This window comes from Alternaria triticimaculans, assembly GCF_023758025.1.
Source record: "Alternaria triticimaculans strain BMP 0046 chromosome Unknown scaffold_9, whole genome shotgun sequence".
Taxonomy (NCBI): domain Eukaryota; kingdom Fungi; phylum Ascomycota; class Dothideomycetes; order Pleosporales; family Pleosporaceae; genus Alternaria; species Alternaria triticimaculans.
Genome location: NW_026055966.1, coordinates 1304519 through 1322474, shown reverse-complemented (window position 1 = coordinate 1322474; position 17956 = coordinate 1304519). Strand labels below are relative to the sequence as shown.

The following is a 17956-nucleotide window of genomic DNA, read 5'->3' as shown; positions in this document are numbered from 1 at the left end:
GCAAGACGAGATGGACCGGTATGTACCCTCAACTTTCTTTCCTGACACACGTTGCAAAGATGACACAACTGTCGTTAATCCCAGCTCACTCCGATGCCAAAGTGCACTTGAGGTGAAAGCGAAATCACGACTGAGCAACTCTCAACACTACTACATATACATGATGTATAACTGAGAATCTGGCTAACGTTCTCCAGTGGCACTGTCACTGACATCAACCGTGATGTCGCGGCTACCCTCAAGGTCTGCGGACCGGCTATCTTGTTGACCGACAACGGCACCGTTGTACCTGATCTTTGCCAGCACCTGCTTGCCGTTATCACGAAGCGTCACCCTTGCCAGCAGGATCTCGGCGACGAGGCTGAGGAGGAGATCATGGATGAATCCTCTGAGTACGACTGGCTCGTGATTGAGACAGCCCTTGAGGCCGTCACCTGCCTCTCTGTCGCACTTGGCGAGCAGTTCGCTGAACTGTGGAAGATGTTTGAAAAGCCAATCGTCAAGTACGCCAGCAGCCAGGAATCTACTGAGCGCAGCGCTGCCGTTGGCGCCATTGCTGAGTGTGTCGGCAACATGGGTGCCGCCTGCACTCCTTACACCACTAGCATGCTGAAGCTCTTCCTCCACCGCCTCTCAGATGAGGACCCAGAGACTAAGTCCAACGCTGTCTACGGTATTGGCCTCCTGTGCGAGAAGACGACTAATGACGACGAGATCCTCAAGTCATTGCCTACCATCTTCTCCAAGCTCGAGCCTCTGCTCGATGCTCAGGACCAAGCACGTCTTCTTGACAACACAGCTGGATGCGTCAGTCGATTCATCGCGAAGCACCCTAGCAAGCTTCCCATTGCCGAGGTACTGCCCCGCTTGGTGCAGCTCCTGCCTCTGCGCGAGGACTACGAGGAGAACAAGCCCGTGTTTGGCATGATTGTCAAGCTCTACCAACTCAACGAGCCCACGGTGCAGCAGCTCACATCTACGCTGATGCCCGTGTTCGAGAAGGTTCTCGGCCCGCCTGAGGACCAGCTCGAGGACGAGACGCGCTCGCAGCTTGTTGAGCTGGTGCAGCATCTGCGCAAGTAGGGAGGTTTCGTTTTGCTAAAAGAGAGGGATACCCGTCGAAAGACACACGTGATGGATTTAGGCATGGGATGGTAGGATGGGATATAGATACGGATTTACGATACCATGCAATGAATGAATGTTCAACATAGAGACTGCATTGGCTTGAAAATGGTGAAGACGGTGACAACCTCCAGCATGTCGTTTGGTGTTGGGTGGCTGAGACGCGTGACAAGGGGCCCAAGCTTCCTGTTCCTGGGCCGGCGCGCGCCATTTATCCAAGCTGGAGCAGTGACGTCTGCACCCCAGACACTTGCGGTTGCCTGTGCGCCCACGCCTCACAACAACATCTACGCTCTCCACAGTGAGACCTTCTTCTGCAACACTATTCCAGTCCTTGCGTATTCATTCACTAGCTCCATAACAACGCGCGAGTGCTAGACGCTCCTGGACCGCGTTCGCCTCGTACATCGCTCCCGACAGCTTCGCCCGCCACCTCGGCTCGAACGTGTAGTCCTCACCACCCACCGTCCACCATCGCCCTTACATCGTCCGTTCCTTCGCACTCTTCCATATCCAGTCGCATATAGCTCTTCTCACGATATCGCATCGCGACCGGCCCCAGCGCCCAGGCGCATCGCATAAGATGGTGCAGCCAAGCACGCGAGGATGGAAGGCCATGACGTTTGGCCTGCTCTCCATCCTCACCGGATCAGCTCTCGCAGGGCCAGACCTGACGTCCAAACACGAGAAGGGAAGGTGCGCGATCCGCGGACAATGCGGGAAGCAGAGCTTCTTCGGGTCAGAGCTGCCCTGCCCTGACAACGGCCCGGCCAAGACGCCGGACAGCGATGTGCGGAAGAAGCTGGTCGACATCTGCGGCAGTCAGTGGTCAGACACCGATATTTGCTGTGACGAAGATCAGCTTGACGCCCTCAAGACGAACCTCGACCGCGCCACGCCCATCATCAACGCCTGCCCTGCCTGCAAGGAGAACTTCTACAACCTCTTCTGCACATTCACCTGCTCTCCCGACCAATCCACCTTCATCAACGTAACGCGAACCGAGCCCAAAGGAGACAAGTACCTCGTCACTGAACTAGACAACCTGGTATCCGACAAGTACGCGTCAACCTTCTACGACAGCTGTAAGGATGTCAAATTCGGTGCGACAAACGGCAAGGCTATGGACTTTATTGGAGGTGGCGCGAAGAACTATACACAATTCCTGAAGTTCCTGGGCGACAAGAAGTTTTTGGGTTCGCCCTTCCAGATCAACTTTCCCCATCCCAGCGAAGACGAGTTCCCTGGAATGGATGCCATGAACAAGCACGCCTACCCATGCGACACTGACGACGAGAAGTATCGTTGCGCCTGCCTCGACTGCGGTGGATCATGCACTGAACTGCCAGAAGTGCAAGAGGAGAAGCAATGCCACGTTGGTCTGCTGCCCTGCTTATCCTTCGCCGTCATCATCATCTACTCGTTCTTCCTCGGCTTGCTCTGTACTGCTGTCGCAGGACACGTCGCTTACAAGAATCACTCGAAACACAAGACCGAGCGTATGCGTCTGTTGCAGGACACGAGCCCTAGCGACGATGAGGACGAGGGCGATATCGTACACAACGTTGGCATGCTGGATCGCCCCACTAAGCACTACTTCATCAACACGTGGTGTGATCGCATGTTTAGCCGTCTTGGCTACATCTGCGCTCGCTTCCCTGCCATTACCATCGTCACCAGCGTCATCGTGGTTGGCCTGATGAGTTTGGGATGGCTGCGCTTCCAGATCGAAACCGACCCCGTCAATCTATGGGTCTCTCCTGATTCCGCTGCCGCGCAAGAGAAGACCTTCTTCGATGAGAAATTCGGCCCCTTCTTCCGTGCTGAACAGGCTTTCCTTGTCAACGATACCCACGGAGAAGCCGGACCCGTTCTCAGTTACGAGACTTTGGATTGGTGGTTTGGCGTTGAGAACCAGATCCAGCGTCTTAAGTCTTACGAGCACGGCGTGACTCTCGACAAGGTCTGCTTTAAGCCAGTAGGCGACGACTGTGTTGTTCAGTCTGTGACTGGATACTTCCAAGGCGATTTTGCCAATGTTTCTCCCGACAGCTGGCAAGACGACCTACTGCAATGTGTCGACAACCCTTCTCAGTGCTTGCCAACCTTCCAGCAGCCGCTCGACCCTCATCTTCTTTTTGGCGGCGTCAACGAGACCGTTCTGGACGCCAAAGCGCTCGTCGTTACATGGGTTGTGCAGAATTTCCCCAAGGGCACCCCAGAAGAACAGCGCGCCATGGACTTTGAGAACGAGATGAAGAACTACCTCAAGTTCGTATCTGATGAAGCTCACAAGAGAGGTCTCCGACTGAGTTTCAACACTGAGGTCAGTCTTGAGCAGGAATTGAGTAAGAGCACCAACACGGATGCCAAGATCGTGGTCATCAGCTACATCATCATGTTCCTGTACGCATCCCTGGCTCTGGGCTCTACCACGCTCACCGTAAAGTCCGTTCTTCGCAACCCCGCGAACGCGTTTGTGCAGTCCAAGTTCATGCTTGGTACTGTCGGTATCTTGATTGTCCTCATGTCTGTGTCTGCATCGGTCGGATTGTTCTCGGCAGCCGGTATCAAAGTCACCTTGATCATCGCAGAGGTCATTCCGTTCCTTGTTCTGGCTGTTGGTGTTGACAACATCTTCCTCATTGTCCACGAGTTTGAGCGCATCAACATCAGCCACCCCGAAGGCAGCATCCCAGAACGTGTATCACGTGCACTTGGACGCATGGGTCCTTCTATCCTGCTCTCTGCGCTCACAGAAACCACCGCATTCGCTCTTGGGTGTGCCGTAGGGATGCCTGCCGTACGAAACTTCGCCGCGTACGCCGCAGGCGCTGTCTTCATCAACGCTATCCTCCAAGTCACCATGTTCATTGCTGTTCTCGCCCTGAACCAGCAACGTGTGGAGAATAACCGAGCTGACTGCTTCCCGTGTGTTCGTGTTGGTCGTGCTGATCCTGGCTATCTCAACGGTGGCATGGGATACGGCGCTGGCGAGGAAGGCGCACTTCAGCGATTCATCCGCAAGACCTATGCTCCGGCGATATTGGGAAAGAAGACGAAGGTCGGCATCATTGCGCTATTCTTTGGAATCTTCACGGCTGGTCTCGCCCTCTTCCCAAGTGTGGAGCTAGGCCTTGATCAACGCATTGCTATCCCCAGCGATTCTTATCTCATTCCTTACTTCAACGATCTTTACGACTACCTAGATGTCGGCCCGCCAGTCTACTTTGTCACCAAGGAGCTGAACGTTACCGAACGGAAGCCTCAAAAGGAGCTTTGTGGACGCTTCTCCACCTGCGACCGAGAGAGCTTGGCCAACATCATCGAAGCGGAGCGTAAGCGACCTGAGGTCTCACACCTCGCAGCTTCAGCCGCCAACTGGCTCGATGACTTCTTCCTATGGCTCAACCCCGAGAACGAGAAGTGCTGCGTCGACGACAAAGGCAAGCCGTGCTTCCAGGGTCGTCAACCCCCTTGGAACATGACTTTGTCAGGCATGCCCGAAGGCGAGGAGTTCATCCACTATCTTCAACTCTGGATCGACGCACCGACTACAGAAGACTGCCCGCTAGGAGGAAAGGCTGCTTACTCTGACGCTCTAGTCATTGACTCGAAGCACCTCACCATCCCCGCATCGCACTTCCGCACTTCGCACACGCCTCTCCGCTCGCAGAGCGACTTCATCTCTGCCTACACGGCCGCACGTCGCATTTCGAAAGAGATCTCCAAGGACGTCGACACGGAAGTCTTTCCCTACTCCAAGTTCTACATCTTCTTCGACCAATACACGACAATCGTCCGTCTAGCCGGCGCCCTCATCGGCTCCGCCCTCGCCGCCGTCCTCGTCATCACCACAATCATGCTCGGCTCCCTAGCCACAGGTCTCGTCGTCACCCTCGTAGTGGGCATGACAGTCTCTGCCATCATCGGCTCCATGGCTGTCCTCGGCGTGTCCCTCAACGCCGTCTCGCTCGTCAACCTCATCATCTGCGTCGGCATCAGCGTCGAGTTCACCGCACACATCGCCCGTGCATTCACCTTCCCCAGCCGCGCCACCATGGAAAAGGCACCAAGACACCGCTTCCGCGGCCGTGACGCCCGCGCCTGGACTGCCATGGTCAACGTCGCAAGCAGCGTCATCAGCGGCATCACCATCACCAAGATCCTCGGCGTGGGTGTCTTGGCTTTCACGAGGAGTAAGGTATGTTTATCAAAATCCCCGCTTTCCCTTCCGTTCCCCCTTACTAACAAGACCTCCCAGATCTTCGAGATATACTACTTCCGCGTCTGGGTCGCCCTCGTTCTTTGGGCTTCAACACACGCTCTTATTCTCCTCCCTGTCCTTCTGTCGCTTGTAGGCGGAGGCGGATATGTCGATCCTGAAAGCGATGGCGGGCTCGAACAGGATCTAAGAAGACGCCAGTACCCTGCGCTACTCGCTGAGGACGACGAGTATGATAGCGATGACTAGGCGTATCTTGGTTTCTTGGGGAAGTGATTGGTGTAGTATGTTTTAAAGATGTGGGTTTGGGATCATTGAGGTTTGGGATGCATGGATGGCGTTTTTTGTCTCGGTTTGGCTTTACCTGATGATGAGGGTGGGTGAGGAATGGAGGAGAGGGATGGCGGTTGAGAGAGAGAGAGGGGGAGGGGTGATGATGTAGTTTGTCGCTCCGTCTTCCGGCTCTTGAATGTAGGCTGGTATGATTTACGCTATGGGATTAATTTGATCATATGTTGTGCAAATGTAAGACGTTCATGTTGACGTTCAACAGTGATGCACAATTTGCCCTTTGTAGCTTGCCTACGCCACCCCTAATGCGTGCTTGATCGGAATGTTGAAGCATACGTGTTCTAGCTACCATTATAGTTCCTGTCCCCATAGTGCATTTCCCTGTTTTATACTCTTTGGTTAAACGCATCGCTAATAGATACTTTGACGTAGACAGGCTGTGATTTCCCCCCGGGATTATACGTCAACCGCGGGATATGTACCAGAGCCTAGTAGCTCCATTGTACGATTTTAAATAGAATGTAAGAGTAAACGCTGCACTGTCACCGTCTGGCTTACATCTTCTTTAGATCTAGGGAGAAGATGTTTGTATAAACAGAGTAGTAGCTAACAACGACAAGACATCAAGTCCCGTTCACATTGCTGAATATCCTATCCTAGAGCCAAGCGAATACACGTGCAATTTTCAATCTCAAACACAAGGTAAACGCTACAACCTCGCCGTCGGTCTAGCTTCTATCTTATTCACGTATTCACGTGTAGATGCCTAACTATACCACTATACCTCTAGTTTCCCTTAAAGCCAGACGGATACATGTGCGATACCACCTTTCTGTGCATGCGTAACACGACGATGTTACCGTCGGGCTTATGTACGGACAGGTGCGGTGGAGTTACGCGTGGCGTATACGCGGTATGGTTTTGCGAGGTTTATGCACTAGATGCGACAGGGTCGCGGTCTGGCGGGTGTATGTGTGGATCCGGGGGGTTAGGGCGTGGTGGATGGGTTGGGTGGTTTTATACGGTATGTATGCCAAATACTATAATGTCGCTTTGTAGCATGTGTGTAGATATATCGAGTAAGGTGTACTGTGGCGGATACGCTGTATGATTCCACGTCGTGTAAAGACTTAAGACTACAACGTCGTCGTCTAGCTTAGGTGTGGATGTATCCGGCAACAGATAGTGTGGCGGATACATCGTATCAATCCCCTCAATATACCCACTAAACGCCGCAACGTCACCGCCTGGCTTACATCCTACCCACACATCCACACTACACCCTGATAGCTACATGCACATCAACTTCTTCACATCAACATCAAACACAGCAACGTAGCCGGCAGACTCATGTATTATTCACTACTAAACCCCCATATTCCATCACTGCATAGGACAGAACCCCAAGCAAGCAGTAACCAGAGCCTCCGAACAGCTACACCCAGTATCCACATCACATAGATAACAACAGCCGTCAGGGTCGCAGCCTACATACCATCTCTTTGCATTCGGATCACGTGCACGCGCCGGTACGTGAGGAACCACCAGATTAGCCGGGCGCTGGGACGACAATGGTGGTAAGCGAGTGATTTGGTGCGCCGCAGGGACGGGCTGTGCTGTGCGATTCGAAGGAGTTGGCGGTGCTGTTGGCGCTAGCGAAGGTGATGGTGTAGGTACTTCCTCAGGTTCCCTGGACTCTTGACTCCCAGAACGACGCAAACTTTCTGCATACAGACGACTACCATCCTCGTTCATGAGCTCGGTGAACCTCGAATCACCAGACTTGCGGCCTTCAGTGCGGTCTGGAGGCGCGAGTGATGAGGCTGAGGACTCATGTAGGCTCCTGGGTCTCTCATTCGGATCGAGAAGTGTATGGGATGAGCCATTGTGGGCGCCTAGCTGATCTTCTGAGTCAGCTCCACCACGCATGAATATCATGTTGTCTCGAGAGGGCTCTGTTTGGACGTAGTGAGAGTATTGAGGAGCGATGCCTCTGTGGCTGAAATACGCTCGTGCAGTTTCTGATGCTGGCAGGCGACCTGGTGTGACTATCCATGCGCGACTTTGACCGTCTCGGGTTCTCGCTATGGTAGACAGCGTAGGGTTTCGTGGGGGAAGGCCATCTCCAAAGTGAAGGTCGTCGGAACCGCTCTCGGAACCGCTGCAGATGTCATAATCGATTGAGCCTGACTGGCTTATCGGGCCTTCGATTTCAACAACTTCAGCATATCTCCGCTGGTCCCTCAATACCACAGCCGACGCTGAAGATAGAAGGCGAAGCTGCTGAAGTGTTGACCTGAGTCGTGAAACCACGGGGGGAACAACTGGAGCCGCAGGGGAATGTTCAACGAGCGTTGTTTGACCACTGTTCAATTGCGATGGGCTGACATATGCTCCTTGCGGATGCGATGGGTTGACACATGCTCCCGGGGTATGCGGGGTGGCTGACGACGAGAGAGCTTCGACGACAGTTGCGGGGCCACTTTCGACTTGCGATGAATTGTCTAAGGATGCTACGAAGTGTGGGGTTTGCGCGAAGCCAGGTGGAGACGTTGGTGCATGTGTTGCTGACAGCTAATCAGTAATCGAGCTGAGAGGCGACATTGAGCTGAGAGGCGACGGGCGATACGCGGTGTTGTAGGCTCTGTTATACTGCACATCCTTCCAGTCTGGCAGAGCCGCAAATTCGGCGTCGGACATAAAGGCGGGATGCGAACCTGGCCGCTTGTTGTGAGTGTACTCGACCGGACGCTTCAGCCACAGGCTTGCGACATGCTGTCTCCGATGTCGCTCTTGTAATCGGGTCACCCAGCTTTGCGCTTCTTCCTGCTCTTGCTCTTCTTGCTCTTCCTACGAGCCGACCTCGTCAGCCCAGCTGCGTCCCTTCTCCATGGGCGATGGCAGGCCGAAATCGTCTGTGTCCTTCACCTTCTCCTTCGCCTTCTCCTCTGCAGGTGCCTTGCCCTTGGCAGAGGGTAGTTCTGGGAAGTCTGATGCCGAGGGCGGGACGTTGTCGCGCTTTTCCCGAGTGTTTGCCGGCCTCTCATCGGATCCTCGGTAATCGCCACGGCCACCCCTGCTGCCACGGCCTCTACCTCTGCCTCGTCCGCGGCTAGACTGTCCCGCAGGCTCATGGTACTCTTCGCCTCCGTTGTGTCCGTTGTCGACCGGTCTCGAGGGTGCGATGCCACCATGCGCGCCACGTGCAGCGCCTCGTCGCTTCTCGTCTCCAGTGCCAGAGAAGCCATCTTCTTTCTCAAAGTCCCACTCCCTGCCCCCTTGGGCATTGAGCTTGCGCTGGCGGTTCTTCTCGCGTTCGCCCATCATCTGTTGGCGACTCTGGCGCTCTGCCTTCTGCTTCTCCGCGAGAGCCTTCTTCCGCTCTATATCCTGCTTCTGCATGACGGCTTCGCGTGCCTCGAAATTGCCCTTGTCGGCCTCGGCGCGAGCATGGGCGCTCTGACGGGCTTCGTTCTTAATGCGCATGTTGGCTAGCTTCGTGTTCAGCTCCTCTTCTGTCAGGCGCGTGCGTGCAGGGCCGCCTGTGAGGCCTCGGTCTCCGCGCACGGCATGTGTGGTCTTCTCCTTGGGTTCGGTGGGTGCAGAAGGCGGGGCTGAGTTGTCTGCGACATCGGTAGGGGCAGTCGCGGTCGGCGCAGCTTCCTTCGGAGCCTCAGGGGCCTTCTTGCCGTTTTCTTCTAGTCGAATGTCGGTGTTGTGCCCGCCGCGGCCTCGTCCACGGCCCCTTCCTCGACCACGACCGCGACCTCCTCTTTCGGCGTTTCTTGGCTCACGAGGCGCATGGGGTGCGAGGTGCGCTTGCGGTGCGGTCGGCGGTTGTACCTCCTCGGGAACGAACTCGGGGGCGGAAGCTTGCAGCTCGATGGGGTTTTGCTCAACGACTGGCTCGGCGATAGGCGTGATGTCGTCGTCGAAGAACAGGTCGTCTGTGCTTGCTGTTTGAGCGAATGGATCTATTGACGGATCGTCGAAGGCGGGGTCGTAGGACGTGTTGTCCATCTGGCGGGAGTTAGTCTTGCATATGAAGCAGATACCTACTCCAACAGTAGGAAAGAGGTCAGGGGTAAGGAGTGCATAAGTCAACATACCTGTGCTGGCGCTGCTTCTGGTTGAGCGACGGTGACCTCGGGCGCTCCTGACTGCTCCGCCTCGCCAGGCTGGGTAGCCCATTTTGACTTGAGCATGATGACTAATAACGAGTAGTGCTAGAAATAGTATCTAGAACGAAGTATGGAGTTGGACGTTATTTAGCGATGTTGGGTAGCGATGTGAGGAGTCTTTGGTCGTTGCGGCTGGCCGAATTACTTGCAGGAACCCTGGCACCCAAGTCCGTGCGGCAACACCTCCCCGCACCTGCAGTCTAGACCCGATGGGTCCTTCCAGCCCCACGCCCATGCTTCAGTGGCACCTGGGCAGCTGCTCCGAATGATACTCGCTGCTTCTTACATCCTCATACACAGCAGAGTTGAACAGGTGTCTTGCAGCCTACATCAAGCCCTCGAACAATGTTATACCAGATACGAAGGCAATGTAGACTCCAGGCATTATTGATATTATGCTGATATTACTATTACGGAAGGATACCACAACATGAAAACCCTCAGCTCCATAACACATCCCCCCAGCCCATGAACGCCGTCGCTAAGTCGTAGTGATGATATACAAGGCCATCCAGCCAATAAAATTACAAACGCATTGAAACATGAAGAAACTCCGCACAACAGCTACTCTGGTTCTCCGCATGAACCAGGAAAGGTTTCAGAGACCCGAACGACAGAAGCAACATACGGATACACCGGTACACCAGACCCATGCGTATACCCATCTTGCATATTCCCATTCCCCCAAGGCAAGCTCTCCTGCGCAGGCCAAACCTGTCCTCCCTCAGACTCAGACTTTGAACAAAACGTCAGAGCCACATTTCCCTTCCCCAGCTCAAGCGGCGAAGCCTCGCGGCTCTGCTGCCGCGAAGAACCCGGTGAGAGTTCTGGTGGATCAGTTGGCTGGTCTTCAAGCCAACCGAGTACCTTCTGACTCACGGTTTCTGTGAGAGGGTTGCCGACGTTGTCGAAATCCTGGCCGTTGAAGGTGTACTTGATGATACCGGGGTCTGCGAACGAGGGGGCGTGGGAAGGGCGTTTTGGGGCGGCGAGACGCATTTCAGCTTCGATGGACTCCAGGGTACGAGACGGAACTGGCGGCTTTGTTGATGTAGCACCGGAGATGGGGGATTTGTAACCTGTGGAGATGGGAGCGCTGATCTTGGAGATGCCTTCAGCCTTGACTTTTGCGAATAATTCGTCGAGAGCTGATGGACCCGTTAAATCGGCTTCAGTCAAGCCCGTCTTAATCGGCGTGATGTGGAAGCCGTTATCGTCAAAACACTTGCGAACTGGCTTGCCAATCAAGGCCAACGCCCACTCCAAGTCACACACCGGCTCCTCCCGATGGAACTCGGCGTCAACAGAAACCCTGTACTTGCAGCGAATCAGCCTCTGGCGCGGCGTCTCCATATTTTCGTACAGCCCGGCTTCCAGAGCTTTGTGCAGGGCGATAACGCCATAGGCCTTTTCAAACGCTTTTGCGTTTTCGGTGGGCCATCCCGGGGCGGTGTCTTCTTTCGTGAGGGTGATGGAGACGGGTGGAGTTTGGGCGACTACGATCTTTCCGAAGAGGAATGCTGGGGCGGTGGGGTTGAGCATGCTGATTTGTGTGGTGTTGGGTTTTGGAGAAGAAGGGGTAATGCTGGGTTGCAAGATGTTGAATGTTAGAGGAGAGGGAGCAGTCTTGGGATAAGATATACTGTTGGGCTCTTGCTCGAGTTCGGTTGGGTTGCTGGCTACCTTGGTTGGAGCATTATTCTTGGAGCCAGTAGGAACGTCTTCGAATACAACGACGGGCAAATGTGTGCAGAGGTGCGGTTGCGGCGTAGCGGTCTTGGTAGCGGTAGTGGTGTGTGTTCCAGTAAGAACCCCGATGTTGGTGAGCGCCGTGTCGTCAGTGGCCGACTCGTCTCGAGAAAGATCGGACGACTCCACGATGACCTGCGCAGAAGTCTTTACCATGGGCGCCGGTCCTGCATTTCCAATAACGTCCCCTGTTATAGGTGCAGTCTTGTTGATAACCATGGCAGCGACCGGCGCATACGAAGCCTTGTTCGCGGTAGTCTTCTCGGCGGCGGCGGTGCGCTTCGCCAGCGCTTTCTCTTTCTGCGCCTTCTTGTGGTTCTTTAGACCTTTGTTCTTCTTGAAAATGACGTTGCCGGTAGCGTCCTTGCGAGGAGCCATGTTCGCGGTTCGCAGTGAGGGTGCGACTAAGTGCTGTCAGGGGTGCTTCACATCACCGGCGTAAGTTCTGACTTACATATATTAATGGCAATGGTATAAGCGAGACTATGGTATATCGTCCAAGACCAGATCAATAACTCTGGTTCAAGAGAACTGGATACGCGCAATAAAGCGGGCGATTATACAAGGAAGTCGATCGAGTGTGGCGAGCCTTGACCAGTGCTTTCGGGCTGCGTGCGATGGTGTTGCGCGGGTAAGATAACCTGGGGTGGAGCGCAAGCGGGTTGAGCGTACGCTGGCCGCGGTAAGGTATCGACCACTACGAGTGTCGCGCCCTGTATTAGACACTAGTACCGTGAGAGTGGAAGTGATGTAATAGTGTGAACAATGGCGTCCGTGCGTTGAGACAAAGTAAGAGTGAAAGGAATGACAGTGTGACTGAACATGCATTGTTTGACAATCACATTGTTCAGAATGGCTCACTCATCACCTGGAGTTGGCAAAGCATGAGGATGTAGAAGGAGAATCATGATGTCGTGAGACAGATGTGGTACAAGCTTTCTGAAGGACGGCTAGAGCGCTGCAAGATTAACCACACCGGTCCAACCCAACAAGAATCCTTGCAGTAAAAAAGACCCTGATAACACGTACTACTGATCTGACCCTAGCGAAGACCTTCCATCTATAATCCGAACTTTCGAAGACGCAGAAAGTTTTCCGCTACTTCATTAACTTGCTCCACAGCAGCCTCGGTCCATACGCCGAGCGAGTCCGGTGGGTTGAATTACCTTGCACCGCTCCTGGTAAGTAGGTATCTCGAAGATGAGAGCACATGAGCTGTAGGAGTAGTTGATGTCTGCCATATTGCCGTACTGTGTAAAAGGTCAGTAGAAGTTCAAGAGCGCGTGCGTGAAACTACTCACTGCGAGGAAGCCAAACTGCAGATTAGTTGTAGTATGACGATTCAACCATCGGACATGAAGTCTGTCGTGGGGGTACTGGGCGTAGATCTCGCTCCAAGTGTCATCCTCGTCGCCACCAACACTTGACATGACGGGGGCTGAGAGCTTCTTGCCGATACGCGCGAATTGTAGGTGCTTTTGGTCGTCATCTTCATCGGTACGGTTCTCCGAGCTGTCGTCTTCTTCGTCTTCTTCGTCTTCTCCCGAAGTCAAAAGTACGGGACGAACGCGCGTCTTGATGCCCAGCGAGCGAAATACCTCATATGCCATAAAATCTGAGCCTTTGAGTAGGGAAGGTAGAGCCATCGAGCCCTCATTGGTGGCGTGAGCATATGCATGATCGCAGTACTTTCCGAGGTAACCGCCTGGAATGATGTCAGTGATGTTCCCACAGTGATTAAGCTTATCACAAACCTTTGGCCATGAATTCCGGACTGTTCAAAGCGTTCGCCACCTCGCGATAGAGCGGCAGCTGTTTGAAATCCAGCGCGTCGGCGTGTCCTGCAAGCTCGCCAAGACCTCGGCGCACGAAGAGGTTGTATGTAAGGGTTATGCGATGACCCGCAGTGACTTCGAGGACCTCATGCTCACAGTCGCTGTAGAAAGCTGCCCACTGTGCAACGTTGGCGTCGCCAGACCAATCGAACGTAGTGGTATGGCCTTTGTGGCGGACAACGAGCTGGCCTCCTTCGTGAGCGCACGGCAGACAGACGACGAGTGAGCCGAATTGCATCTCGGAACGTGGCGTATCGACGTGTGGCTTGAACAGACCTGACGGTGCTCCGTATACCTGAGTTGACTGTCAGCATGTCTTGATCATTGGAATGGGAGGAAGCGACAAGGCGCGCACATTCAACTTGTAGAGCTCTGCTCGAACACCCTGTGACTGATCCGGAGACAGCGGAAGTAACGCTTGCGCAACAACATCGATGATGCCGGTCTCATAGGGACAGAAGTTGGTGGAGAAGGCAGAGGTGTCGAGCTTGGAGGCCTTGCGATACGACTCGTCGATGATGTCCTTGCCCTTGTATCCGAATCCAGCAGGCTCAGTGCCTTCGAGGAGCTTCGCAAGTGAACCATCCACTTCACCCTTACTGCCGACTTGGAGAGGTAGGATTAATTTTTCGATGGCGCTTGAAGAGTCCCAGCGGATGGTGATCGCCGAGCTAGGGCGGATGTTGGCGTCATCCGGGCTGCTGAGAGAGCCGCCGCACGCGTACGTGGAATGTGTAAGTATATCCTGGAGAGCCTTAACGATAGGCTCAATCGGATTGTTATCAGCCGCCTGAGCGTCGTCACGGTCGTTGCTAGCCATATCTGCAGTCTGTGTACGTAGAGTTTGTGAGTAAAAGGCAAGAGCGCGTTATATATGCAAAAGTCGAAAGAGCTTGAAGATGACACGTTATCACGTGTACTCGCGAGTAGTCCAACTTGATTGGGGGGAGGGTTGCCTATTACTAGGCAACAACGCCCTTGTGTTCCCTGTAATCTTCGTCCTATGGTACTGCGGTGACGCTACGAGGACGAGCGACTCACAACTTCCGAAATTCATATGTACCCATTTAATTAGGTCCTCTCGAAAAGAGAACTATGGTCAACACAAGAGCTTGTGTTCCCTGTACCACCTACTCTGTGCGTTGCGCGTGGGAGCGAGACGAAGGAAGTCAACACAAACATATCATTCGACGCAGCAGAAGCAGCTCAAGGCAGCAGTGCGACCTTTCTTTGTCATATGATAACTTGATGTAACGGTCGCAGGTTTGCTGTACTTCCAATGGCCATCGGGGTGAAGCTTGCGCTCTTGTCAGTAAAGTAGCCGGGTATGATAGCGTCTGTCTTCGAATTTATCGCTGAAAGCTAGGATCGACCAGGCTTGATCCGTTTCGAATGGAAGTGAAGAAGGCAGCCGCTTCTGATCGATAGGGTATTTGCGTCCCCGTGTTAAAGGACAGATGATACCAAATTATGTGATGTGAAGTGCAGACGTGAGCATGAGTACGTGTGAATGCCTCGAGATTACATGGCACAGGAAGATTTGGAGGCGTTTACGACAAGGTAGTCTGTAGGGAAACATCGTGCGGGTACGGGAACAATCTCCTCATAGTTACGGTGAACTTCTCTGCCGTGCGATTGTCACGGAATGTGTGTTAGATGGGGCCGGATCGCCAGCGCTGAGCCGTCTCAGAGCATGAAGATGAACTAAGAAGCAGTCGCTACGAAGACAGGTGGACGTGCGAGGAAGATTGTAGACCGTGATGGTTGTGGGTGGGCGTTGGAGTGTTGTGATGACGCGCGCTTACCTTGGAAGGTACGCGGCGACAAGCCCGAGCCTTTCGGACGCTAAACTTCATTGCGACAGGATCGCGCTTACTAAGTATCGCGAACACTTTCTACGCTCTATGCATACCTTCATCTTATTGACTCACCCCGCTGTGTCGACCTTCCGAAATGCCGGATATAACAGCCAACGATGGTATTCATCTGCACTACGAGACATATGGCTCTCCCGGTGCCGCTCCCTTGATCTTGGTGAGCTCCCCGCCATCGAGCGCGTACCGCCACCAGGCCTGACATTGGTCGCTAGCTGCACGGCTTCACGGGTTCAGGCGCAGTCTTCAAGCGCAACGTTGCCGCACTCGCAAAAGCTCATCATGTCATCATTCCCGATTTGCGCGGCCACGGCGACTCCGGTAAACCAAAAGCCGGTTATAACGTGGCACGCCTAGCAATGGATCTCAAGAACTTGATCGAGTTCTTCGGTTTCCGCGACGGTACCATCAAAGCCATAGGCACGAGCCTAGGTGCAGCTATCCTATGGAGCTACAGCGAATTGTTCACGACTGGTGCGTTCTCACACGTGGTTTTCGTGGACCAAGCTCCATTGCAGAATTATCTTGAGGATTGGGGTCCTGAGTTCGGCAATCTCGGATGCAACAATCTAGAAGCACTGAACGCGATGCAAAAGACACTGATTGCGAACCCGAATGAGGCACATCTGGGTACTATCGCAGCGTGCTTAGGCTACAGATCCCACCCGCGACCCCGAGACCCTCAGTTGGATTCGGCACAGTGGGAAGACGACGAAGCTTTCTTCCTCGCTGAGGCTCTGAAAGGCGATGGGTGGTGGTATGGAAAACTAATGGCTGATCATACGGCGAACGATTGGCGACATCCTATCGCTCATGCTTTCGGACCAGAGAGCGGTAGTGAAACGAAGGTACTGGTCGTAGCAAGTAGCCGAAGTGGATGTTTCCCGGCTGCGGGACCGCTCAAAGTGGTGGAGCTGGTGAATGGAGGCGAAAAGGAAGGACTCGCAAAGGGAGTGACGGTGGACTGGGGTGGTCATTGGTGTTATTGGGAGAAGCCGGAGATGTTCAATGCGCTTGTCATTGACTTTTTCTCGTGAGCGCAATATATGCCGTATTGACTTGATGTTGCTGCGACAGAGTAGTCCGTGTTATTAGTCATCTCAACGTTTATACCTATACGTCCTATTTCATAGCCAAAGGAACGAGAGGGGTAACGCTTCAGACAACGAATTCTTCCGCAGGCGCGTCAAACCCTGCAGAGCGCCGCTAATGAGTGGCATATGGGCAAAAAGCTGGCGAAAACATACCACAGTGGGGATTTTCAAACAGCCATCCATAGAGCCATTTCTAAACCGCCGGCATCCTGCTTGTATATGGCTGAGCGGCCGTAAAAGACCACTATGTGGGGTTCCCCAGGCTAAAGATGCGGCTCCCGGAGGCTCTGGGGCTAGCGCATCTGGGTTGTGGCTCGTAGCGAGCAGGTCTGCCTCGAGACGAGCATGACTCGCCTCGATCCCCGCAACACTGTCACGTATATATGCTCAGCTGGCTGCATCTTCATCGCATTATCATCGCCTACCTCTTCATTGTGCAAGCAATATACCCTCAACTTCTTCTTCGCATTGCATAGCTCTAAACTCGATATCGTGAGCTCCAAAATCGAAGTTCTGATCACCGCAAACCTGATCCAAGAGTTTTGAAGAGCAAACCACCAAAAATGTCGAACAACATCCTCATCACGGGCGGCGCCGGCTTCCTGGGCCCTATGCTCGCCGCCAAGCTGGCAAAAGATTCCTCAAACAACATCGTCCTGACCGACCTACGCACACCCCAACGACCAGCCGGCATCTCAGAGTCGGCAACCAACCTAGAGCTCACAGCCGGAGATCTCACCTCCCAATCAGACATCGACAAACTCCTTTCCATGCGCCCCCAATGGTCAGCCATCTTTCTCTTCCACGGCATCATGTCCGTCGGCTGCGAAGAGAACCCCGCGCTTTCCACCAAGGTCAACCTAGACGCCACGCTTTCTGTTCTTACATCCATCTCAAAACTACAACAAGCGACTAAACCCCGCATTGTCTACGCTTCCACCCAGGCTGTGTATGGACCACCCTACACGGCAACAGGGCCTATCACAGATGATACCCCCGCGACACCGATAGGCGTTTACGGCACACACAAGGCCATCATGGAGAAGCATATCGATGACCTTAACCGCCGTGGCCTAATCGATGCCTTCTCAGTACGCCTACCGACCGTCGTCGTCCGCCCAGGCGCGCCTTCGCGCTCAGCAGCAGCATTCCTAAGCGGCCTACTCCGCGAGCCGCTAGCCGGACTCGAATGCATCGTGCCCATTAGCGACCGTTCAGCGCGCCAGATGATCTGCTCGCCACGCGTCATGATCGAGAACTTTGTGCGCGTCATGAAGGCCCCCTCAGATGCTATGCCCTCGCATATCCGCGCGGTGTACATGCCGGGAATCAGCGTCACGCTCGGAGATATGTATGCGGCGTTTGAGGCGGTAGTTGGGAAGGAGAAGCTGAGTCTGTTGAGGGAGGAGGTGGATGAGGAAGCGAAGAGGTTGTTAGATAGTTGGCCGCAGACTGCAGAGTTTGGGAATGCGACGAGGATGGGGTTGTTGTTTGATGAGAGTTGCGAGCAGATATATAGGGAGTATGCTGATAGTTTGAAGGCGTAGGATTTGAAGTAAGGAAATCATTACAAGTTTTAGCC

At 53.9% G+C, this 17956-nt stretch overlaps 6 protein-coding genes across 6 annotated transcripts; 3 read left to right on the top strand and 3 right to left on the bottom strand.

Annotated features, from left to right (window-relative positions):
• Nucleotides 1-1708: 1708 nt before the first annotated feature.
• On the top strand, nt 1709-5599 carry J4E78_006858 (uncharacterized protein; the record flags this gene model as incomplete). The annotated part of the gene is made up of 2 exons (XM_049367468.1): nt 1709-5329; nt 5390-5599. The coding sequence occupies 2 exons, from the start codon at nt 1709-1711 to the stop codon at nt 5597-5599; spliced, it is 3831 nt and encodes a 1276-aa protein (XP_049221215.1).
• A 2892-nt stretch (nt 5600-8491) lies between these two features.
• Nucleotides 8492-9846, bottom strand: J4E78_006857 (uncharacterized protein; the record flags this gene model as incomplete). Its single annotated transcript, XM_049367467.1, has 2 exons — nt 8492-9661; nt 9751-9846. 2 exons carry the CDS (start codon nt 9844-9846, stop codon nt 8492-8494), a joined length of 1266 nt encoding a protein of 421 aa, XP_049221214.1.
• Nucleotides 9847-10386: 540 nt separating this feature from the next.
• Nucleotides 10387-11949, bottom strand: J4E78_006856 (uncharacterized protein; the record flags this gene model as incomplete). Its single annotated transcript, XM_049367466.1, has 1 exon — nt 10387-11949. The coding sequence occupies one exon, from the start codon at nt 11947-11949 to the stop codon at nt 10387-10389; it is 1563 nt and encodes a 520-aa protein (XP_049221213.1).
• A 728-nt stretch (nt 11950-12677) lies between these two features.
• Nucleotides 12678-14226, bottom strand: J4E78_006855 (uncharacterized protein; the record flags this gene model as incomplete). The annotated part of the gene is made up of 4 exons (XM_049367465.1): nt 12678-12821; nt 12873-13276; nt 13326-13701; nt 13762-14226. 4 exons carry the CDS (start codon nt 14224-14226, stop codon nt 12678-12680), a joined length of 1389 nt encoding a protein of 462 aa, XP_049221212.1.
• A 1133-nt stretch (nt 14227-15359) lies between these two features.
• Nucleotides 15360-16317, top strand: J4E78_006854 (uncharacterized protein; the record flags this gene model as incomplete). Its single annotated transcript, XM_049367464.1, has 2 exons — nt 15360-15440; nt 15496-16317. 2 exons carry the CDS (start codon nt 15360-15362, stop codon nt 16315-16317), a joined length of 903 nt encoding a protein of 300 aa, XP_049221211.1.
• A 620-nt stretch (nt 16318-16937) lies between these two features.
• J4E78_006853 (uncharacterized protein) lies at nt 16938-17921 on the top strand (the record flags this gene model as incomplete). Its single annotated transcript, XM_049367463.1, has 1 exon — nt 16938-17921. One exon carries the CDS (start codon nt 16938-16940, stop codon nt 17919-17921), a length of 984 nt encoding a protein of 327 aa, XP_049221210.1.
• Between the last annotated feature and the right edge of the window lie 35 nt (nt 17922-17956).